The sequence below is a fragment of the Osmia lignaria genome, chromosome 13 (assembly GCF_051020975.1).
Source record: "Osmia lignaria lignaria isolate PbOS001 chromosome 13, iyOsmLign1, whole genome shotgun sequence".
Classification (NCBI taxonomy): Eukaryota; Metazoa; Arthropoda; class Insecta; order Hymenoptera; family Megachilidae; genus Osmia; species Osmia lignaria.
Window position 1 is genome coordinate 2,341,112 of NC_135044.1, and position 25,632 is coordinate 2,366,743.

General features: G+C 35.0%; 1 protein-coding gene across 5 annotated transcripts in view; it reads right to left on the reverse strand.

The window, feature by feature from the left end:
- Positions 1 to 25,632, reverse strand: part of Mp (collagen XV/XVIII-type protein multiplexin) — a 181,324-nt gene that overhangs the window by 153,192 nt on the left and 2,500 nt on the right. For all 5 annotated transcript variants that reach the window (XM_076691758.1, XM_034319125.2, XM_034319124.2 and 2 more), the window contains exon 2: positions 19,081 to 19,151. In XM_076691758.1, the coding sequence (XP_076547873.1) occupies positions 19,081 to 19,151 (71 nt within the window). The remainder of the gene's footprint in view (positions 1 to 19,080; positions 19,152 to 25,632) is intronic.

Sequence of the window (25,632 nt, forward strand, 5' to 3'; positions counted from 1 at the left end):
TTGAAGGGCGACTTCTTCGAGGGGTCGCAACAATACCAGCTTCCTGGTGCCAAATATTAACTGAGAGATCGACTCCAAAGGGCTCATGGATCCGTAAAAATTATCCTTCTCCCTCGCAGGTTGGAAGGATTTTAATTTCCCCTCTAGACTCATAAAACCGTGTCGAATAAAGAGAAAAATGTTCTTGAGTAAACAAATGTTGAAGTGTGAAAAGCATGAAAGCTTTTGCTTTTATTTCAGGACAATTAGAAAAGAAAATTTAGAAAATGCAACCTGTTTTTATTTTATAATAATTTTAGAAATAGAATATTTAAAAAATTATTAAATTAGTAATTCAAAATTGCATTATTAATGTAATACTAACTACTGTCCGAAATCTTCTTCAATTATATAAAATTCGAGGCATTTGAGGTGACCATCGTGATAGTCAACGTGTTGAACTAATATACATAAGACATAAGTAGAACTGTATCGACAGTTTGACTCAACATACATACATATGTACGTTCAAGCAATCGTCCGTCAGGAAGTTGCCGAGATTAAAATAGTTTCACCCTTATTCATCGGGATCGAAACCGTCATATGGTTCGCTAAACCGTATTTCCTGTGCGAGCTTCACATAATTTACAAACCGCCGATCGTTGAACGCCATCCGATATCGGAATTGGATTTAACTGCTTCCGAATTTCAACTAACCGCCGAGTGGAAGAATATTATACAGAAACGTCATACATCATAAACTGCCTCATTATTATCTTTCATAATGTTCTCATAACAACCTGCAAATAAAAAAGTAAGCCAATTATCAATATCGGTCTTCTATTTCTTACTATATTTATAATAGATTAATTCTAATCGTTTCTAAATTAGATAGTATTATTATTTTTAACAAATCTAATCTATTGTTTTAAAAATATTTTATCATTTCTAATGAGATAAGTATTCCTAATAATATGTATATAATAGATTTCTATGGAAATTTAAACTTCAACCACATATGCTTAAACAATGAGACGAACTCGCTAAAAATGTTTGCAATTCGCGACAGTGTCCTGGTAGCACGTGTGAAAATTTCGAGGGTATACGGAAAGGTTGGACCACAAATGGCAACTAAATCTAGATAACGTTAAAAAGTCAGGAGTTAACTACTGCAAGCATTCGTCGACAATTTATTACGTTTCCGTGTCGCTGCTGGTCGCGTAACTAGTTTATTAAATATTTCATTTCAGTTCGAAAAGAAGAATTGAACTGACACAAACATAATAATCATGCAAAATGAATAAACAAAAATGGGTGAAAATCGAAAGTGTCAACGGACGGGAAATGAAATTGGCTCAAAAAAGCGAGAAATAGAAAAGGGTGCATGAAGGTGCAACCCTTTCATAATTCGATTCACGGTACCAACCCTTGGTTTTTTGTCTGTCTGCCTGTGTTCGATGCTGTTCTGTCGCTGTTTCGGTCACCAAAACACGATGTACAATACACGCGTGTCGCGTCAGGTTCATGATTACGATTTCGTACTCTCTCACGAGTTTATTAAATGGTTCGCTCGCTCGTGAATAATTCCGTGCAAAAGGGTAACAGAAAGGGTGTAATCCGAGGGACGAATTAATCGATATTTTGCACGATACTGAATCAGGGTATATTTAGTCCTTTCCGTTCCTTTTCTTTTTCAATGATTTTCAATTATTTTCATAATTTTATTATGGAACGAAAGGATTCGTACTACATTTACTTTATAAATACTTCAATTAAGGCAATTTCCTGTGAATAATAAAAAATTAACAAAGATTTAATCACTGAATTATTCAACGGATAAGTTAATTGCTTCTACTAATATTGGACTAAGGTGAAGCTTTCCCAATAATCGTGTATCGTCCTATCTATGAAGCATACGTTGTATTCGACACTGTGATAGACTGATGCGTAACTAGTTAAGTATGATTACAACAAAGGGGAGTAATTATTAATGCATAACAGAATCTGTAGCACACTGCGAGTCAGCCGTTAATTATCGTTCGAATATTACGGCATAATCATTGATGAAATTTTCCAAATTTGCTGCTATAACGCAATTAATTATTCGAATCTTAATTGATGATAACATTATAAGATTTCTTTAAAATAATTCTCTTATACAGAGTAAACGAAAAGAGATTTAATAGTTTGAAGAAAAACAATTTTTTTCTTAACCAATGTTTTAGAAAAATATGAAAAATAGTTATGTATCACTTTCTTCTATGAAAAAAATAATAATAAAGTCTGCTTTGGAGAATACCCTTCTAACTGCTCTTCAAAAAATGATATGATAAAATCCCTGAACTACCCCTCGGAAACTTAACGACAGCCTATTATTTCAGCGCCGAGTATCTGTGTATTTTCAGGTATCCGTCGACATTTTCGGCCACGATTATTTCTCAGAGTGATACAATCTTGGGTAGAGGAGCCCCTATAGAAATCCAAAACGTTGAAGAGCAAACTTTCGCGCTGTTATCAATCCTCCGTTAGAAAAGATCCGAGTCCCAGGGCGACAGAGTGCGTGTAATTTCGAGGGTTGTGTTTTTCTTAAGTTCCGTGGGAGCTGTCGAGAGATAACGTTTGTGTAAATATGAACGCCGTAAAGAGAATTCGTGAAAGAGGGTACGAATGAAGGTGGCAGGAATGAAAGGGAAGCCGAGAGGAGGAACTATACCGGGAGAGCCTTCGGTCCCGGAATAATATTGTCAGTCTTCTGACTATGATGTTACCGACTATTATACCATGCACGTGTGTACATAACGTGCCGTTAAATAGCTACAGCTGCGTATCTTCGATAAACAGCTCACGTTTTCTGCAAATGGTGCTACTTCGATTATGTCACGTGGAACAACAGGGGTTCAAAAACATTATGATCTGACTTTACTGAAGTTTATTCTTGAATAATGTAAATAAAATAAAAATGGAATAAAAATATAGTAGCAAATTTTTGCAAAACAGTACTTATAGCACATCATTTTGAAGGTTCTTGAGTAAAACAAGGATTTATGTCACTCTAATTCCAAGTAAAGAAATTTTTATTTATAAAGCTAGTTTTGCAGAGCTGTTAGTTATTACCATAAATATTGAAATAGACGTTTCCTCTAATCATCATATACTCCGATCCCGTACAAGTGTCTAAAATATATCAAATAAGCAAGACTCTGGAATGTACAGCACGTATCTCAATTTCAACCCAACCAAACAACCATAGCAACTTTCAGAAACTTCATATCACGGAGGGTAAGAATGTATTATAACAGTTTTCTCTCTTAACAGGGTACGATGTCATTTCGGTCTCGTCACCTTGCCATTCAACGTCTCCAAGGAATCTTCGTCGTGGAAAAACAAGGGGATGACGAATGAGAGGACGATAACAAGAATCGTGGGAGTTCATTTCCACGCTTTGAAGAAAGGTTGGGTAACAAAAATTTTTTCCTCTCAATATCATAAATAATATTCCGAGTGAAATTAACCTTGCATGGTTCGAAGTGTGACTTTAGTTTTGTAATAAAATACAAAGAAATTACACGAGAAATTGAATAATTCAAAATTATTACAGTCTACATTTCAAATTATTTCCAAAGTGTTTCAATTTTCAAAATACCCTGTACTATGAAATATATATTTATTTGTACGCCATACGTGCAGTGCTAAGGGAATTTACGATAAAATTTGTAGGTGAGGGAAAGAGATGGTTCGATGCAAAAGGGAATCATGTACGATTGCATATTCTCCCAGGTGTATCGAAGCTCCTTGGAATCTGTGCACGATGCACGTCCACGGAATACGAAAGTATCAGAGTAGCCGTGTGTTTCCCCAATTCCTTTGTCAAGAAAATCGAAGAACGCGAAAAACTCGCCGGTTTCATGGGAAGTCGTGGATATTCGGTGAACGGGAGCCGCATCGCCGTCAGGTCATCGGATTTCTATTCCCGATGTGGCTCGCGGTTGCTTTTCGTCGTGGTTCATGAAAGGAGGAAAGGAACAGCCCCAGGGATATTTGGATATAGACGCAAGAAAATTAAACTGAGAAACGACTTGGATAAAAAAAACGAGGCGACCAGAAATAGTGCGAGTTCCTTTTGTTATTTTAATTTGGATACACCAAAGAATTCTACACTTTCTGAAATTAAGAGGGTCGTACACGGTAAATTATTGGAAAAATCGATTTTTCTTCTTTGTATTTTGTACTTAATATCAACGTGGACATCGAAACTTCGTATTAAATTTCTTTTTAAGTAGTCGAAAGACTTCTGGAGAATAAATCGTTAATTAATTGGTATGAAAGGAGGAATGACAGAACCGTGACAGCAATATAAACGATATTTAATTCGACAACATCTTCAAAGCTCCTCGAGCCAATTTTCCCCTCGATTCGTTCGATTCTAACATCAAATATCTGGAAATTGCCGGTACATTTGCGTGACGCTGGGTGAGTTTCGAATAATTCAGAAGCAAGGGGACGAAATTTTCAACGATCTTAACGCGGGATGCCAGTACCGATTATTCGTTCTGTCTTCTCCATTAAGAGAGATTCCCATCTCGCTTTCTCGTCTTTGCGCGGTTATTATCCTTCTGTCGGTGGATTCGGCATTATTCGTTCGTCGTTCAAGTAGAATCCCGTTAATTTCGTACGAATCGCTTTTCGTACGACTGACGGCGGCAGTCGAGCCGTTTTCCATTTCGACCGTGTGTACACAATTGACGCCGAGTGTTGAATTCATTTCCAACTTCCTCTTCTGCTTCCGAACTGATTGAGAATCGTCGCGGCAAACGAAGAAGAACGAGAATTAGAACTTCCTTTCCCGTTCGTTTTAGTATCGAGTGTTCTTGTATTCCGTGTATAAAAAAGGAAAAGAATAAAAAATAAAAAAACAGGTTTTGAAAACTTCAGCTTCTCGTCTTTAGCAATAGCTTTGGTTTAAACTAAAAGTACTAATTGTAGGCACTCTAGTGCAATTTTATTTTGTATAATTGTAATTGATTAATTAATTAGCATTGTGTTAATTAACACGTTAATTATCAGGAAGATCCTTGTTGAATAGCACGTCAATTTTTGTATAATTGAATAATTAATAAAAAACAGCTTAATATACCAAACTGGAGATTTAAATTTAATTATTAATTAATCGCATCGTTAGTAATTTTATATTAATATTTTAACACAATTTGGTTTGTTAAAGGCAAAACATAAACGTTAAATGCAAACGCTTACTGTGTGATGCAGTAGTAAAGGTGCGAATAATCGGACGTAGTAGAAATAGAGATAACGAGCAGGCAGTAGAAAGAGCGAGCATAAGTCAGCCGCATTAAAAAGAGAAGATTAGTTAGTTACAGGTGAACAGTGATATAATCGCTTTGTTTCCTCACTTCTATGGCTTTATTAAACCAACCCAATATACGGTTTCAAATTATCCTTTCCATACCAATTTCGTTTTGATATCATACAGAAGGTATGAATGTATGCAACATACCATTCAGAGAGTATGATTCTATTCAGTTAAATGACAAATTTTCTCATTCTTGTTTTTTTATTTTCAAGCTTATTTATCGTAAAACTATGAAAAGTACTTGAAAATTTGTTTCCAAAGAAAAAAACAATAGGGAATAGAATAGAATAAAGTTTACAATAAACTTATTAAAATAACAGTTTTACCAAAATTTTACATAATATTTTTAAATAAATTTACCGTACAAGAAGAAAAGAAAATTTCTTAAATATGTTAAATCAACTGCTTTATGATCAGTATTAAGCCAACGAGAATTTAAATAATGATCCTGGCAAGGTAGTTTAGTTTCTTTAAAAAAATCAGTCGTAATTCATTACTTAAATGATATCGAAGTTGGAAGGTTAATATTCCCATTAAGGTTCCGGTCTTTATCATAATTTCTCGAAGTTCGATAACTTTTCCTTATCATGATTCCAGCTAGGGTTCTTACAAGACTGTCCTTTGGCTTCTCTATACGAGTTCGCACAAGAAATCAGTCTTATCTTGAGAGAATAATTTTCAAGCACAAACTTCTCGTAAAATCTTATTGTCAAGATAAAAATATCACAAAAGCAAAAACTCTTTTGGTTCACCTGAATACTACAATAGATTACATTTTTTCTCAAGAAATTACGAAATTACTATTGTTGTATAAAAAGTACAACTATAGTAATCTTTAAATAAGAAAAGGAACTTGTATGATTTTTCACTAATTACAAATGTTATTAAAATTGTACTTTATGGGTTGGTGGATGTGGCGGCTCTTACAGCGTATTTTAGGGTTAGCATTTGTATTTACCTCTTCCTTTTTATTCCTTGTGAATATTTGTATGTATTAGGTAACGTTGTATCATGTCAAGTGGAATTAAAGGTGTTGGATGCAACACGTTTTCCCTATCGCAACGAGAGAATTGGTGGCACGGTGTTCGTCTGGCCCGTAATTTTTCGGTTTCATTTGGCCGGCCTCCAAACAGCTGCATATTGTGTCAGCTGAATTCTCTCTTCAGACGCGCGGGAAATTGCTTGGCCGGAAACGGCCGCAGGGAAACACTATTGTCCCGTAGAACGCGACGCCGGAAAATCGTTTTAATTGGTACTGTGTAACACCAGGAAATTAGCCAGCTACCGCGATACACCCTTCACGGTTAATTTGCGACTCGATAACGATCATCGAATTTCCCTTTTCAACAACGGATTAAAACAAATTTCGACGAGCAACATCGCGACGGATTGAAATACATTTCTGGGAGACAATGGCGGTATGGTTTATAACAACGGCACGGATAGAATAACTTAATTAATTCCTGGGAAACGATACGTTGGGAGTGGATTAATTTGCAGGCTGTCTGTTGTGAGTTAAGCACTGGGAATTTATAGAGTTTCCTTGTGCGACCGTAAATCCTTTATACCGTAAGGATCATAGAAATGTATGAGTTAATTTTAGCTACTGTCGTTGCATCCTTTGAACGCATAAAATCATAAATTTAACATTATTTGTACTGCAAAGACGTTCAATTAAAGGTACATTTGAGTAATTATACTGCTTTTCTATCATATATGGTTTAATTATTAATAAAGGATATTATAGAGCATACAAAAAATAGAACAACCACTTTTCTAACGAATCCATGCCAATTCCATGCCAAATATTTTAATATTTATATAAATGCATTGAATCATCACAATAATTTACACATGTAATCTTATTTTATTTTTATTCATTATTCAACATTATATTGTGCTTGATACGATAGAAACTCGACAAGCGGATCTCACTCCGGCGATTATGCTTTTTATAGCAAGGAAGTAAAATACTCTTCACCTTTCACCTTACTTTTTCATATTTATCTCTGGCGAGTGTAAGTAGGTCCGCCAACGTGGTAATATACGAGATCGTGCATATTCGTATTTACGAGAGTGTATATGTGTACGGGACAATATTAGATCGTGCAGCTGCAACTGTGACATAAAGTCCTAGAGGATAAGTAGCTGTCGGAAGCTAAGCAGAAGGAAGCTGCCGCTCCAAGCAAAAGAAAACGAGTGCAACGATGGAATACATTTGCAAAAAAAAGGATCACTTGGGAAGGCGTAATTCGTGAGAGAGGAAAACATCTTGAGCAGTAATACGAACGAGATGAATTTCTCATGGAAGAACTAGCTTTAATATAGCACTTGAGTCTTCTAACATTTTTTAAAAGATATTGCGAAACGCTGACATATAATAATAGCATCAATATTACTCACAATAAAATTAACTAAAAAAATATAACAATTTATGGCAAAATGAATATAAATAATAATAACGAGTGACAATTGTTTTTCTTTTTCTTTTAGAGTAAATTAATATCATCTTCTAAAGAGCAGAAACTGGCTTTGTATAATGTGTTAAAAAGTAGCTTATCTTTTAATTTTTATAAATTAAAAATGTTTGTGGGGAAACGTTAACTATTCCTGCAAAAACAACACTAAAAGCTTGGCCAAGGATCTCCTTAACACCTAAAACGCCACGTTCAAAGTAGCAAAACACATCTGGCCGTAGGAGTATTCTACTGGCTGTGGTCTGCATACAATGAAGTGTTATTACACGGCTTAGCTGGAAGTGTAGCCAGAAATCTCAAAGGGTAGATGGTTGGTGGAAACCAGAAACCAAAAGCTGAATGAAAATCGCAACAAAAAGGAATCACGTAAGCATAAAAAATTGGACGATGACGAAGTCGCAAAGAGCAAAAAGTAAAAAATAGATTGATATAAGAGTAAAAGAGTTTAAAATATAATAAAGTTAAAATTAATTATGCTAATAAAAAATAATCCTTCCCAAAAAATGAAACAACTTCAAATTAGATTTTCTTTGAATTATTAAAGGAACAATTCAACTACGAAGTACTTTGACAGAATTGGAATCCACGAGAGAAGTATCGGTATAAACCAAACAGTGAAACAGACAGAAGAAGGAACTCGAAGGAAGGTTATAGGAATGTGAATGAAAAGGGTTGGAAAAGGAAGAGGTGAATTTTGTGGTGGTAGTATGCAGACACCCAAAGCAAACAGGTACCATCCCGTTCGTTGGGAGACAGACACTACATACAGAGAGCTTCGTCTTCTGAGGATGGGAGCGCAGGATGTTTGTTCGGTTGGCAGCATGGAAAAGTGGATTTCCTGGGGCATGTAGCCTGGCTTCCCGTAAAAACGCTCTCCGCGCTTGTACCTGTCCCGGATTCGTTCTAAAGACGAACGAGTATGTTCTATAAATGTTTCGGGGTAACGTTTGTTTTTAGGACGACGACTTAATCCGTTTTAGGGGCAACGGGATTTTCGAACTACCATTCTGTCCAGCATTTTGACGATATTTCTTTTATATATATATAGGTATGCATATTGACAATTTGCTTTAGTTTGGAAATATTACGATTTTCCATCAAGTATTTTCTTTCGAAATAAATTCTTTGGCAAAAATTAATTTTCTCTTTCAATTTGCTTTTCTATCATCTGCTCTACCATTGTATCCAATTCTTTTCAAAACTCGATATACGATATCAGGATGTATTTTTCTTCGCAGATTCATGAAATAACTCAGCTGTTAATTTAGAACACACAATCTTGGGTTTCTTTTCAGTTTATTTAATAATTTTTCATTCGCCTTCTGAATTCAGTAATTTTGGGTTCTGAGATATAGATCTAAAATCAATCCAATGACAAAATTGTTTCGAAATGTTCATTATGAGAATAAAAATTTTAATTTACTCGACGACTATTTAAATTCTTAATTTTTATAACGAATACAATAAAATATTGTAACTCTGCAGCCAAATTTTATCCAAAAATGTGTGTCACACGGTGTGAAAATAAGTGGGCAAAGTTTCTCATAATGAAGACAACTCTTTACGACGTTGAGCGAGGAATAAAAGGTAATCAAAATAAATGAGCTTGCTTCCCTTATTTACTTCCACCTTTCTACCTTCTGAGTAAATGAAATAGCAATTACATCTCTAACAAACTTTAAAAAAATTAACTAATTATAATCATATTTCTTTGATAATAACTGTATATAGTTGAAAAATTGATTAGTATAATTTTATACTTGATTGAATGTCGTCCTTTTTCGTCGTCCCTATTTTTTCTCATTTCTTTTACCGGTATTCTCAATTCGCGTTCAAGAAACCTGTTTCCGTGGCAGCCACCAAAAAAAGAAGAAATATCCATCGGGCGAAGAAAGACGTTTAAATATTTCTGAGATAGGTACGACGACCGTGCAATATGCAAAAGCAAAAATGGAAGGTGAGAAATGAAAGGCTGTCTCTGATATAACACGTGGAAAACGTTAAATAATAATTTGAGAAAACATGTTATCAATCATTATCTAACACTAGATTTACCGAAATTTTACCAAGACACGTGTTACATTAAAATTATTAAATTATCAAAATTTTAAGTTCTTGTAACTGTTTTCAGAAATATAAAAATATGCTATTGCTGAATTCTATGATTTGTATTTTTTTTTTGTTATACATGGTTTTCTTCGTTTTGTCAGGACTTGAAAATCCTGAATGGACGATCAAAATGTGCAGATATTCGACGGGAAGAAGCGTTCATCTCGACATCAATGGACTAACCAATGAAACGACGTCGAATAAAAGCGGACAGGTGGCCACCCTAAGGGCTTCAGATAAGCTCTGGATCAGGTTTATGGTGCTGACCAGGCAGATACATTTCAAGCAAAATGAACTTCTTGAAACTTGTCCCTTTCTTTTTTACCTGCCTTTCGGGTGGACCACACGTATTCGGTTCTCGGCCTCAGCGAATAATGTTTGCCTTCGAATAATCGAATAATTATTCTAAACGCTATCCCATCTTCTTGTTTTTTAAGATTATGCAATATATTATATCTCGCTCTAATTTATCATTAATTTAATTTGTGTAAAAAATATAGATTTTGTAATTATTACTTAATGCATTTTTTAATATTTTCTAATATCCTATTGAAATTCATTGAACTATTCAAAATTATCAAAAATAACCGGTTCAAATATGTTAAAAGAAATTCCTTCAGAATACAAGTAACAGGAAAATCGGTTATACTTAAACGTTTGTCAACAGATCGTCAGGCAATTTAGAAGACTACAACACATTCCTCTGTATCGTCCCGAGTGGCTGATAACAATTTGCATCGGTAATATCCCTGACTGGGAACGGTAGTTCAAAGTTTGCCCCACAAGAGGCAAAGATAAACAGTGTTCCCCTGTGAGTAAAGCGAACGGTGAAAATGCACTTTGCAGCGATGAAAAATAATCATTTGTCAAAGGATATTTCATGAAACAAACATACTTAACATTGTTTTCTTATTCGACGTAAAGGACTTCGGTAAAAATTGGAAAATCTATATCTTCAAAACTAATAAGAGACTTTTCGATTTTATCTTTTACCGAAATATTCATTTCTAATCAACGACTGGTAGACACAAAATTATTGAGGTGAACACTGAATAGTTTATTCAGATTTGCAAATTTTTTATTTTTCATAGAAGAGTATCACGTGTCACCCACATATGGATGATATAGTAGTCATAAGAATTTATGAAAAAGATATTCTGGTCAGGTGAATATCAAAGGTAATAATCAGGGCTTACGAAGCATAGCACACGTTCATTGAACAACATCCGGGGTTGGATTTCGAGTGTGAAGCACAGGAACGTACAGAGGATGAAACCGACAGGGAGACGTATGAAGCACGTTGAAGCACCCACCATCTCCGTATGTACTACATACGTACAGCACCGGCACTGTTTTGTTTACGATGCTTTTGTTCCGGGTGAAGAGTAACTACTATTCGTTACCAGGTGCTTGTCACCTGAGAGTTTCATTCCGCAGGTGAGAAAGCACTCCTCGTTCCGGCTTCTTCGCGAATTTCCCTTCTCTGCCTCTCTGTCTTTCTTTGCTTCTTCCGGGTGGACCGACAAATTTTAATAAAGTCGACTTATTCCCGAGCGTGTGCCTTCTGTTGGGTTCATTCAACCCATTCTATGCTCTTCAGAACTCGACTCAAAGAACTTTGTGATGCCGTGTGTCACTTGATATCGTAATATTATGTCTTTGAGGCGAATCAAACATACGATATCTTTCGACCATTATTCAGTATAATATATTGCATCCTTAGTTTAATAAATATGAAATAAAATTGAAAAATGAAAAATTATTGATTCGAATTGAGCTTATTTCGACTGAAAATTATTATTTATTGAATTTCAATAAATAATTCTTCAGAGAGTGAAAGATGCAAAAGTCACGAATTTAGCAGTCAATTTAATACACTTTCAAACAATATTTTTGAAAAATATTTTGTTTGAAATGTACTTATTTTTTGGTTATCGATCGATGGAATGAAAATCCTAAAGGGATGAAAATACCCGCTGAAATTACTTGTACATACATATCTACAGCTAAAAATTTATGTTGATCTACTAAATCGTCAAATATTACCTCTTGCTTCGTTTCAATTTCCGCATACTCCATCTCTATATATCTATACTCACTTGCCCCTCTCATTATATATCTCATTACAAATATTTATGTAACATACACAATTTCGTTACTAGAATTTAATAAACACAAGAAATATAATAAAAGTTCGATAATTTTTAAAAATTGCAAATTGCTTTGAATAATTAGAAATAATGTAGGTGTTTAAGTCTCGCATTACCTGAATTTTCAGTTTCATTCTAAAACGCGAAAATTTTCACGCGACAGTTAAAAGATATCGTCTACCTAAGAAGTATCAAGCTAATATTTCAAACTGTCGTGTCTCCAAATTTAAAATAATCTGCCGCAATAGCAGAGGCTAATGAAGAATTAAATACCACTGCAGCAGCAGCGAAATACCGCATAAGCGTGTTCCACATACGAGCCACGCTTTAATCTTCATTATTATTCGCATTTTCGGAGTATCGCGTGCGTTTCAACCATGGAAAGATACGTTCTGGTCCGAACCGCGAGCCATGCTATCAAGCTGCCTTGGCTTTTCGCGACGAAAATTAATAAATACCGGAATTTCAGCCGGTAAAATCGGATTAAAGCTCCGTCGCGCGAGAACGAAATCCGCTGGAGAGAAGAGAAAAGAAATAATAGAGGACTATGACTAAAACGGGTAGCTGTTGCGGGCTAAAGGAAAAGTAGCTGCGACTGGGAAAGGTAACTTTATGCTTGAGCTTCGGCACTTAAAAGCATTCGGTATTGAAAGCTGCCACGCGACTTAGCTTTATTGAACTTCCTTGTTTATTGAAGGTAGAAAAATGAGCGAAGTATGAAGAATCGAATAAGAAGAAGCTAAAGAAGATGCAGGTACTAATCAATGTCTTTCTCTGAGTAAGAATGGTACACTCGCGATCAAAGTAGGCTTTCCAAAAGGAAAATTTATAATTTTCGAAATCCTTTTTTTTTTCATATGAAACTAAAAATAAATTCAGTTTATACTTCCCTCGTTTTTTCGTTCAAATAGAAAATCACAAAACAAAAGGTAACAGAGAAATTCTTGAAATGATAGAAAATAAAGAGACCACAAAAGAAAATAGACGATCGTCTAATTGTGAGCTTGATAGACGAATACTGCTGAAAATGGTCCGAACTACGACCGAACGACAGGACGTGGGAAGAAGAGGACGAAAACGGATATAAACGCGAAGAAAATGGTGGGAGAGAAGCAACGGGCAATGTGTTTCATTTCGCACGAGATATTTCACGAATATCCACGACTGTTTTACGAGCACACTCGTCCGAAAACGAGACCGCTTTTTTTCCTAACAACCCCTTTTACACCCCTCTGTGACTCTCGTTGGTTCGCTCGCACTTTTTTTCGTTCTCCAGTAAACCCTTTGAGCCGGAATTGCCAAGAATTTAATATCGCCCATGATAATCGTGGTGGAACATGATTATCTACTTTAACGCATGATTTATGCGAAAATTGAAATTTTTTGTTCCTTAGAACCTTTATGCTATTTATCTCAATATATTCGAAATTTCAGTGTAACAAATGCATTTAGTTATTACATTTTAATAAAATTAGCAAATAAAAAATAAATGATAGTAAAAAATTAAATTTATTTATCTAGTGTTGGGACTTTGAATTGTTTATAATGAGAGCATTAGTAAATTTGATAAGAGTTAAAGTTACTTTAAAATGATAAATTTGTCACTGATATGAAAATCGATTAATGTTATTAATTCTCATTAATAATTATTGTCGCATACCAAATCCTAGATCATAGAAGGACTTTGACAAATTTATGTATCTCAACGTTGTTACATCCTGACATTGACTAAACGTTAATTTCCCTCTGGCATCAACGCTGGCCTCCTATTAACGCGTAAATTTATTCAACCACGTATGTTGCACAGACTGCAATAATCTACACATCACGCGCCAATTAATCTTGCGTGAGTAATGCGCAAGATACGTATTCACAGTTAGAAACATCTCAATCAGTCCAAAGTGTTAGATGATAAGCCACGATTAGCCACGTCGGTGTTAACTTTTATTAAAAAATTATTATAAGAAATTATAATGAAAGAAATAATTTCATTACCAAAACTATTGCAACGACCTGACACTATTACAATGAATTCTGTTCAATGACTGTCAGTTACAACATCAAACTGTTTTACTAAAGAGAAACCGCAGTGTGTCATCATTTTTGCGCCTATTAAAATGCAACAGGAATCCGCGAGAGGAATCGATTATCCAACACACACCGCATGTAAATCCAGCTTAAACCACGACCGAACGATGAGTCATGCCAAATTATTGAACCCCCAGCACGATTACGGAGTATGCAAGTTTCGATCGACGCCCACATCCGGCGTACATAAAAAAAGGAAAGAAATTCAAACCATTTCGTGGCCAAGTCGTAAACGTTTCATCGTGCCGCCTTTACGCGACACTTCTCCTCCCTCCCATGTTCTTATTTTTAGTTAGAATTCTGAGCAACGTTCTTTCAACATCATCTCATACATTAATTAACACCGACAGTTTTTGTCCTCCACGAGGGGAACAAAAATACCGTCATTTTACTGGAACGCGACTGATTCTGATCTCCATTGTATCTAAAAATATTATTACATGATGTAAGATCATGTATTGGCAAATGTGGGAGATGAGGATTTTGTAAAAGCCATGTCAAAAATAAGTATTGAAATTTATGGTGTTTTATGTTCAGAAAATAGATTTTGAGAAGATAAATATTTGCCTGAGTGGTACTTAAACCCATAATTAATAATTCAAAAAAGAAATTAGGATTGGGGCAAAGATTTGTTAAGCTACCAATTAGAAGGTATTGCAAATTAGTTATTTTTCTCATATAGGAAATTTTCAAAAAATTGTTTACTTCCCAAAATACCACTTACAATTAAAAAATTAATAATTTTATAATGTACGTTAAATGGAACTTCCAAATATAATTTTATCAACAGTCTTCTCTTAGATATAACGAAAAATATAAAATTTCAAGGATTATGAACAAAATCCCTGAAGACTTTTAAAATGATCCGATAAAATTGATCAAAGCATCATCGATCCTGAGGAATCATATTTCCTGAGCATCATTTTCGTGCATCCTCGGATATTCCCCTTTCAACAGGGAAAACAAACTATCCTCGGTAGCTCGTTTCAGATTTTTAACCGGTCCTTCCTCTGCTCATAAATTTTAATCGAGTCGACGTCTCATCTGTTTTTTAAAGAATTACACTATCAGCCGGCTCTGGTGCACCTCCCCAGCTTCTGGCATTCCTCCATTTTCCATAACATTAAGCTCAATATTCCTTCCCCATTCGATTCACATTTTCCATTCTTCCTAATTTTTATAAATTTCCAAATCTTTTTGAATTGAAATAATCATAAAAAAAATGTTCTGTTATATATTTTCAGACAATATCTCATCAGTAGAAAAGGTACAAATTGCCTCGCACGCTTTTAATGGGACTTTTCCTGCTAAACTTCGCTCAGGGTAGAGTAGCTGAGAACTGGAGCGAGTTTCGTAAGTTTTAGGAAATATCTATAGAATAATGTTAGCAGATTTTAATGGAAGAAAGTCTTTACCATAACATGTAAAAGTTTCCAAGGTAAAACTCCTCTTAAAAGTTGAAATAAAAAGAAACAAGAAGCTGAAGAACTTTTCCTAACACCTAATAAAATGTGAAAAAGGTCGAGGGTCGAAAGAAGCAAATATTCAAAGGAAATGTGTACTGATCTTTGTGTTTGCGATCAAGACTAGAGAAGCACTGACTTAAAGCTTATGATTTAGTGGACGGTTTTATATTTGCAAATGAAAGAAGGTTAATTTATAAATTCTTCCACAAAAAATTATGAAATTCTATTCCTTATAAAAAATTGTTGTAAAAAATATGAATACATGTCAGAAATCTATCACGATAAATTTAATCAGTTATTAAGAAGAATATTAATTGTCTTTATGCTAAACTTCTGTAGTCAATTGGTAACTGTAAAATGACAGTAATGTATTCGACTGTATGCTAATCAATCAAACTCTCACAACTATAAATCAGTATCAATAATATTCCTACAAAGATCTATCTACTTCGTACATACACCGTTTCGTTGAACTGCCCAATTCCTGAATCTCATTGACATACTTCTTTCTCTTTTATTATAGAAACAATTTTAAAGAAAGATAAACGAAACACTAATGAATAAATATACGACTTTTGATTCCTTTCAAGACTTACACTTCTATTTTTCCATTAAATTCTTTCTATCTTACACAAACGTTACTCTTAGCCATAGAACGTGTAGACAAGAAGATTGCTCTACTTGTCTTGTCTTGTCTTGTCTGGTCTTACTGGACAAACTGGACACTTAGAATTTTATTCATTTTGTTAAAATATAGATAGCAAATTCTATTTTATTTCAAAAAGACTGAAAACTGAACATAGGATACAAAATACTATCAGTGGATGAAGTCAAAATTTAGAGAAAATATTTTCTAATATTAATATTTGAAGCAACTGTTTGCTGAAAATTTTCATTTTCTATCTCTAACAACGTCTCCAAATCTCACATAGAAGAACATACTAAACTAAAATGATGTTCAAAATGAATGCTTTTGGTGAAGGCAAATTGTTTCTAACAACAATTAGGAACAAAAAGTTCCTCTATATTCCTTTACCAACTTCGTCCTTTTACGATATCCTTTATGAAGTTACTGTTGCGATGGAATCTGCATGCTAATTTAATTCAACTTGTATTACAGTGCAAAAAGGAAAGTTTCAAAGTAACATTGTGCTTAGACAAGCACGATTACAACTATCGATTCAGATTGGAACAAAAAAGAAATTAATGTTTAGATAGCAATCGTGCCTGACCAATGGGGTACCATTGAATATTGACGATGTAGCCGGGCAAAAAGTAACCGTTCACCGTGGAAAGTGGAAGAAGCATGGCGGATACAAATGAGGCTATGGGGATGAGAGTTATCTCGCATCCTACGGGAGCTATTCGTCCCTTTCCACCTCGTTTTCCTATGCTATAACCCCGCACAGTCGGCCTGCCCTCTTTGCATCCGCCCCTGATAAGAGAGCCAACTGAATCTTCCGGACTTCCGGATAACGCTATGTTTCTTACGCTCGTGATCGTGGATTATCGATTTCGAATTGTCTTCGGGATTCAAGAAAGACGAATCGAGCACCTCTGCGAAGTAAGAGCGTATCTACTGAAATCGTATTTTCAGATATTTAAAGTTGAACTCTCCTTTCATTTATAAAGACGTAATATTAATGAAATGCCAACAAAATTATACTGTACATAATATGAAAATATAACAAAATCTTATAAAGGAGACAATAACTATTGTATATACCTAATATATAAAAGATAATAAGTTCTTTGAATTATTTCATCAGAGACAGCCTTAACACGACTAATCAGAATAATACGGAAGATAGGAAATGAGATGAGAGTCTGTATAAAAACGATTTGTTCGAATGAAATATCTGCTGAATCTGAGAATCGACTCTTTGGGTTATGAAATTCTTAAAAGCAGGAAATAAAGATATGCTGATGATCATAAACCCATTTCAAGATATTAGGGACTTTGTAACCGCGGCACCAAGAAGATTTTTATTAAAATCCTCCTTCAAGAATTCTCCCTCTCTGTCTCTTTTTAAACGCTGTTTCCGATATTACTTCACTAATGAAAAATAAAAAAAAAGGGGGAGAATTATTCAGTGGCACGAAATTATAAGAATTTTATGTTTACATAGCGTAGCTTATTGTAGAAAGAACTGAATACCATTTAAAACTGTGTTCCTTTACATTCTTTTACTCTTCGTAATAAAAATTTTTATTAAACATTGTCCACGATCTCAGTAAAATTCTTATCATATTGCAGAAATGATTTGCATAACATCTGCTCAAGCTCAAAGAAACTTCCGCGTCTTATGATATCATAAAGAAATAAAATATTTGATAATGTATGAAACAAAAATGTTTCCATTAACTTTTTCGTACGCTTGCTCTCATAAAGTTTTGTACAATTTCTTTTATTACAGACATAAAAATTCTTGAAAAAATGGTGCAGTTTGAATTTATTATTAAAATAGCATGTTAAAGAAGGATATTACATTATCCATCTCATACTCGTCAAGTAAAATCGTAAAGTTTCAAGAAATAAGGAAAGTAGACGAGCATAACATGAGTTTACTGCTTGCACTAGTAACTCTGTGTTACAGTTTTACAGCCACTGTATATAAATGCTGTTTGAAATATTTTACATGCTATATATTCTTTTTACAATATTTTTCTAATTAATAATTTATATTTTCTGTTACGATTTCGATATGCCATTGCTATTAAAATTTTTAACTAAATATAGGCTCAGTTACAATGCTTGTAAAGAGGAAGGATTCTAACTTAACGTTAAATTCGCTTCGATCAGGTGGTTCATCGAAACCGACTGGACGATTCGTTTTTCCAAGGGATTTCCCTTAAATAAGAAAGAAGTCCACCCGTTTAAAAGGGATCGCCATGCTTTCCACATTGGACGGAGAAAAATTTATGCTATAACTGAATTCGAGAGGCCCATCAATACGCAAACAAAACGTTCATAGTTTAAATCCATTTCAACAATGTGCATTATGTATCAACGAGAAATTCTAAGTAGAAGTATTTCTTCGACAGTGTAAAAGAATTTGATTGTAAAATAATAGAAAATGAAAGAATTTCGACATCGAATAAAAAAAAGCAACTGAAACGAAAGCTATCTTTGAAGTAAAACTTGAAAAGTTTAAAATTCTCTTAGCTTATTACAAGCTTGTATTCGCAAGTCGTTCTGTAATGAAACGTTGCTCACGTAAAACGGATAACGTTGGAAGTTGGCGAAAAAAGATTGGTAAAATAAAACCTACTGAATATTCTCGAGGAGTCCTCGACCGGTGGAGGACCCTCCTGAGAATTTCGTAGCCTGGATCGTCATAGTAGACGACGTCTGGAAGGGTGGAAAGGGACAAATGGTCCTCGAATCTCTGAATCACTGGCGCACGAGTCGGCCCATTAACGTTGAATGAACTGACACTTACCTTTCTTCTCGCTGAAGAAGTCCGCGTTGACGCGCGTCACGTAGAACAGGATGAATATCAGCAATTGTGATCTGAAATTAAACGTTCCGTCATATTAATTACATTTATGAAGAAAATTAATCATAAATATTATTCGAATAAAATATTTTAGCTAAAAATAATGTTTTCTATATTAATTGTTGCATTTGATAAATTTTCAAAATACTTTGGTTCTTTAAATAGAAAATAAACGAAACTACATTTACAACTGTATTTCTCTTTTTGGACTACCTTTCAGGGTGTGCGTGTTAACAAGCCTCAGACAATACCACAGTTTAAACAAACTACCCATCCAGAAACTAGAGCAGTTTCCATGTTGCAACCGGAAACATTAACAGACCCTATAGAAGATGTTATAAAAAGAATCTATTTTGCGAAGTTAACAAAACATTATTTTTTGAAACTAACTAATCATTTTTTTGCCCACCCTCTGTTTAACTTTTCATCTCATACAACTGTTTTTATATGCAGTGAAATTGTTCGAAAATAGTGCAGTCACCCTGTACGTAGATATGTAAATACATCGCTTTTCCAACATCGAGTTAGAGGCGATTTCTCACGTGTCGGGGTTAGTGGAACAGGAGGAATTCACTTCAAAAGTGTGACACGCATTTGCATTTGTCGGCGAGAGGAGAACGTGGGCGTTTGCCAGCAACCGATGATCGTGAATCATGATCGAGAATTCTGCCCTTGCGTAACGCTTCGAACCTCCCACGTGTACGGTCGTGCCCGCGGATTTCGATTTCCGTTTGGCAAGGTCGTCGCACCCGTATATTATACCTTTGATGGAACTAGATTGAACTAAGCGACATTCTGAACAGCTTATAAAACGGCTATTTCAGAGAAAAATTACTTATCCCATTATTTTTCTTTACCGACACATTACATTCAGTTGTGATGTCTAAACATTAGTCGAAAAATCATTTATCAATGAAATAATTAGGTATATATACAGAAATCATGAATTAAATGAACAAAATGCAAGAAAGAATAATAAATGAATAAAATTTGAATTCCTTGTTAACGAACCTAACTACGATAACTTAAAGTATAAAAGCCATCATTGTTGGCGATATTGTCGACGAATGACGACACTCTATTAACCCAGTGGCCTAAGAAACGATCTAAAGCGGAACTAAAAGAACAGAAAAACCTCGAATGAGATCCAGAGACACGTGTACAGGGTGGCGGTGGAATAATTAAGACAGGAAGTCGAGTGGCGACGTCGACGACGGCGCTGAAGAGGTGCTCGTTAATGAAGCGATGTACCAGAGAAGCTAAAGAACCGAGGAAGCTAGTTCTGACTATTCTTTGACCAGAAATGACAATAGCTAATACCAATTTCACGTTCTAACTACTTGTCAAAGGCGAGGAACTTCTGCCCTTATAGTGAATTAAAAATTAATTTTGTGTGAAAAATAATAATTCAAGCAAGTTTTGATAAAACCAGCATAGACAAAATATGCGTACTAGAGATGAGAAGTCAACAAAAGGAGGTACATTGAATTAATTCCAGTATAAATCGCTTTACACAATCATTATAATCGTAGAGATCATAAATTCGTAGACATCTAGAGACATCTGACACTTCGTACGACTATCATTTTGCGAAATGTTCGGCGTCGTATATTCTTTTTTTCTTGACGTACCACCATTAACTCCCCCTTGTATCCTGTCGAATTTCCCCCGCTGCTTTAATTAACAGCATCGTATATCATCGTATACACGGAAGGGAACGATGGTGGTTTGTATTTCATCGAGTTTTTGCGATCAGTGACACGTGGACTGCGGAATCTCGAGGACCCGCAAGGAAGTGACGAATGGTAGAAAATAAAGAAACAAATTTATTCCCGTACCAAAAGCGAGCACCCGAGTCACAGACCTCTCTGGGATTACGACCAGACAGAAGTAAGTCTCCGAGAAACAGCTTGTATATTTAATTGAACGTCTTCATTTTTAACATTCGATGCGGAGAAAGAATTTAAAAGAAGAATTTCATTTTCAGCAACCACTTCAGGAAATTTCTTCAAAAAAAGAGGGAAATATTTTCATTGCTTACGGGGTCACTAGAGCAACTAAGAATCTCCTGCACTAATACTCTTCAACTTTTATTTTGTAACAAATCAATTTTAAAAGGGTCACTCCGCTTAAAAGAACTTTTTCAATGAAAGAACAAAATTCAAAAAATGAAAAATAAAAAGAGGAAGAAGCAACGACGTGAATGCTGCTCACGAAAGAAATTTTAAGATCTTCTTGAACGTGGAAGCGAGGAGTTTCGAAATTACAGGAAGGGAAGTCGCAATTTTGTTGGATTCATCGGTAGGAAATGAACACGAAAGCTTAATCTCGATGGACAGTTTCGTAAGGACGATAATTCAACGACGGTCACGAAACAGCATCAGGCAGAGCTTTAAGCCACCGCTGGCACATTGCTATCTATAAACTGACGTTTAGGGCCACGTGCCTCCAGCGATTCACGGTTAAAATCATCTTAACGATCACAGAACGTCGCTCATAAAGATTCATGACAGAAATGACCCACGTGTATTGACGAATGAACGAGCGTGTACCTTGGCTCGTAAAGAACGTCTGACTGTCTCGCGAAGGATAAATCATGAATCTGGCACATGGAAATACGTCGTGGTATTATTGAACGTGTTATGTGACGTATAGGTCACCAATTTTTGAATAAGCAACAAGAGGCTTAATCTTGAAATAAAACAGGAGAAGAGCGAAATTATGTGGTATGACTGCAATTTTCTATAATTAACCCTTTCGGTACGAGGAATTTATATATGTACAGTATGGAGCAAAGTGGACTTCCTATGAGAAAATAGCGATAAAATAAATTTAATATACTCAAATAATTATAAAAATGAAGAACTGTAATGTAACATATCAAATCGAAAGTTTAAATTGAAAAATTCTAATAAAATCCAATATATTTTTTATTTTTGACAATCTAAATTATTATATTATCAAGTTGTTAGAATAAAATAACTTTGTAATAAAATATTAGACAATTCATATATGGGAGAAATAAGAATTAAAATATCTTTCTGAAACGTATGTAAAAGAGACGCTTTTAATTGCCATTGCACTGCGCGTGTTCTTTCATGAATCTCCATTCATTAACGCCGGCTACGGGTGTATGACGATAATCCAAATATAGGAAGGAAGAGGAACATCGACTCGGTTCATCGATCGAAGCTTGTTGCTCCAAATTCAGGCAGAACGGAGCCGTGAGCGAGTTACGCGTTACGTCTGACAACGAGCAAGGGAAAACTGCCAACTATTCGAGCGAAGAATTATCATTCCCTTTTCCTTACTTCATACCAACTGTGCCAGCCAACCCTCCCAGTTACGACACGGTGTTACACTCTAAAATTAGCCGGTGCTCGCTGGAGAAATGTGATTGAGAATTTATAGCGTGTAACGCGCTTGTCATTTTTTTATTCCGCTCGAAGAATGTTAAGCACTCGAGGTGTTATGCATTTCTTGTAGCCATTAGATTATAGATATGCTCTCTTTTTTCATATTTAATTTACAGACCGGATTCAGATTTTTGGAGCCTGGGGTTGATAAATATTTTCTAACTAAACTAATCAAATATTACACTATCAATAAACTGGGTGTACTACGTGTTTAATTAAATATTACTTTAAAGGAAAAAAACAAAAACCCTACCGACTAAAAGCTTTTTGTTTAACAGCACCTACGTTTTAACCAGAACCCTGTGAAGTTATTTTTTCCTATTAGACACGTATATGCAGTCTCATTATCTCATTACGGAAGCAGCGAGAGTCAACCGAGTTCGCCAAGCAGAAAAAGGCAAAGAGAAGAAAATTCTATCACATTAAGGTACTTTAATTTTGTAGTAATTACCTTCTCTGCTCATTATAAGATGTTTTAAAGCTTGTACAATCAGCTGAGTTTTTCATAAAGGGATCGCATGATCGTTCACTTTGTTTCAATTTTAATATAAATTAAAAAAACAATTTTCTTTTTTAGTACTTAAAATAAGTAAAATAATTCTGTTTTATTATGAAATCCATAATAAAATTAATTTTCTTTATAATCAAGTGAAGTTTCAATAAAACCCACGACTAATGAAAAACTGGCTGTTCAAAAGCAATAATTAATAAATTTGCCAAAGGAAACGTCAGTATGTAAATATAATAATTGTGTTTTACATTATCATCTTTATAATACCGCGAACAACATTGCACGCTAAACGAAACAACCGTTATTTCTCACAGATATTTCCATTTTAACAGAATTTTAATTAAATTCCATATTAATTCGACCATTAAACAACATTATCGCTTTACTGGCTACAGAAGCTTTTACGAATAGAAATCTCTGATGATAATAAAATTTCCATAAGCAGTATCGCGTGACAAGAACAACGTGGAACGAAGGAAAAGGCATTTCAGTTGAATGAAGAAATCATTCTTCGATTAGCGATGAAAAATGACAAGTGTGTTACTGTTAATAACCACCTTCACTTTCAAAGCTACGGTTTGCAATAAATGCCACGTTAGCAGCTCTATTTGTGATCACCCAGACAGTGTTATGGGTTATTGCGATCCAAGCAACATCGTTTTCCTCGATTGCACACTTTCAACTTAATTTATCGTGGCACGCGAAGTGGTTACATGTTCCTTAGTGAGAAAAACCGTGAGTTACTTTTATTTCACACGTTTATGATATCAAAATTTATGATATGTGATCTCGTTGAAAAGATAGTCATTGCTACCACTATTACATAGACGGCAATATTAAAAAATTAAAAATAAAACTTGACACAATGACTGCCAACTTATTTGTTCTATTTTGAAAAATTTTAAATAAAATTTGGCTAATTAAATTTTCTGATAAGAAGATAATTTTATAGCCATTTCTCTCAAAAGGTCAAGATAAAAAGAACTAAAAATATTTTTACTGTAGGATGAATAATAAAAACGATCCTACATGAAACATTTATACGGAAAGTGTTTCCTGGTAAAAGTAACATCATCAATTAAAGGGTAAAAGCGTTTGTATGTTTAATATTTCATGCATTCATTTTCATCGATATGTTCATTCCAGTTTCTGTTTAATGATCATCATTAACTAAAACCTCCATTTAACACAATTATTTACCCATTGCAATTTAAAATCAACGTGGTGTAATAATAAAATAAAACAACAAAATACATATTGATATTACTGAAGTTTGGATAAAATTTTTTATTCCTAAGTACAATTCCTTTGATTAAAATAGTGAATTCAGGCATATATTCGTGATTAATTATGTTCTTATAGACCCAGTTATTCTTGAAAAATTTTATTTCACCGATTAGATGATTCTAATTCAACAAGTATGGCAAGAGCATGAGATATCTGGGTCAATTTTAATTGGAATAAAACTTTAATTTCAAAGGGTGCTCGATAGGTTGAATTTAACGTGGTGTCCGCTCGAGAAATTTGCAGTGTGAACTAATTGGAAATTCATATAAGCAAACCTCAAAATGCATTCTGATCAAGGGTATTGAAACTTGATCGAATATCCGATTTTGTGATACTTTTCTGTTATGAAATTCTATTAATAATTAGCCACCCTAATAGGGTATGTCTCATTCTTAATAACAACTGTTCGATTGTAACTAATAATCAGTCATTTTGTATTAAAAATATTGATGACACGTTTAAGTAATGAAATACTTTTATATCAGACTTTCTATGTTCCAAAATCAACCCTTTGATATACAACCCAATAAAATTATGCGAACTACACCGTTACAAAACATGCTATCAGCAGCCTTCACTTTTTCATAAAAATGTTCATATAGAAGAAAAATGAAATGAATTCATTAAACAAAACGAGTCCCTTAAAGTACATGAAATGAGCTCCATAAAATTTCTCATTAACCCCCGTGTGACGTCGGCCCTTTCCAAGCCGTGCATTATTATTCAAACGCGAATTTACAGGAATGTCCAAGAGGAGTGGTTGGATACGAAGTACCCATCATTTGAAGATAACGAGCAGCCGAGAAACGGGTGTAGGGAAGCCACGAAATTCCTGAGCGAAACGAATCCTCCGCGGGGCTGAAAATGGATCAGGCGGCCATTTACCGGCGGGAAACGAAGGAGCTACGCGGTGAAACGACACGTCCGTAGATTTTATCTACGATTCCATGTAGAACAACACGCGCAACACGGTATTCCGCGTTGCTCTTACGAGCTTTCTGTTAAAGCTGCCGCGGCACACGTGCGCCGAATGCGAGCGGACTCGTAAATACACTCCGCGCGGATTAACACGCGGCCGTCACGTGGCACGTGTGTTTCACCCTTTCCACGTCCACTCGTTGTTACCATCCCCCCTTTCACTGTCTTCCACCTCTGTTCGACACGCTCGGAGGGTGGCCAGAGATGGAAAGAACCCAGAAAAAAAGAGCAACCACCACTGAGTTATGTCGCTTGACCGAAAACACGGCAAGTGCGAACGTCACCTTTGCTCTTCGCCCTGCA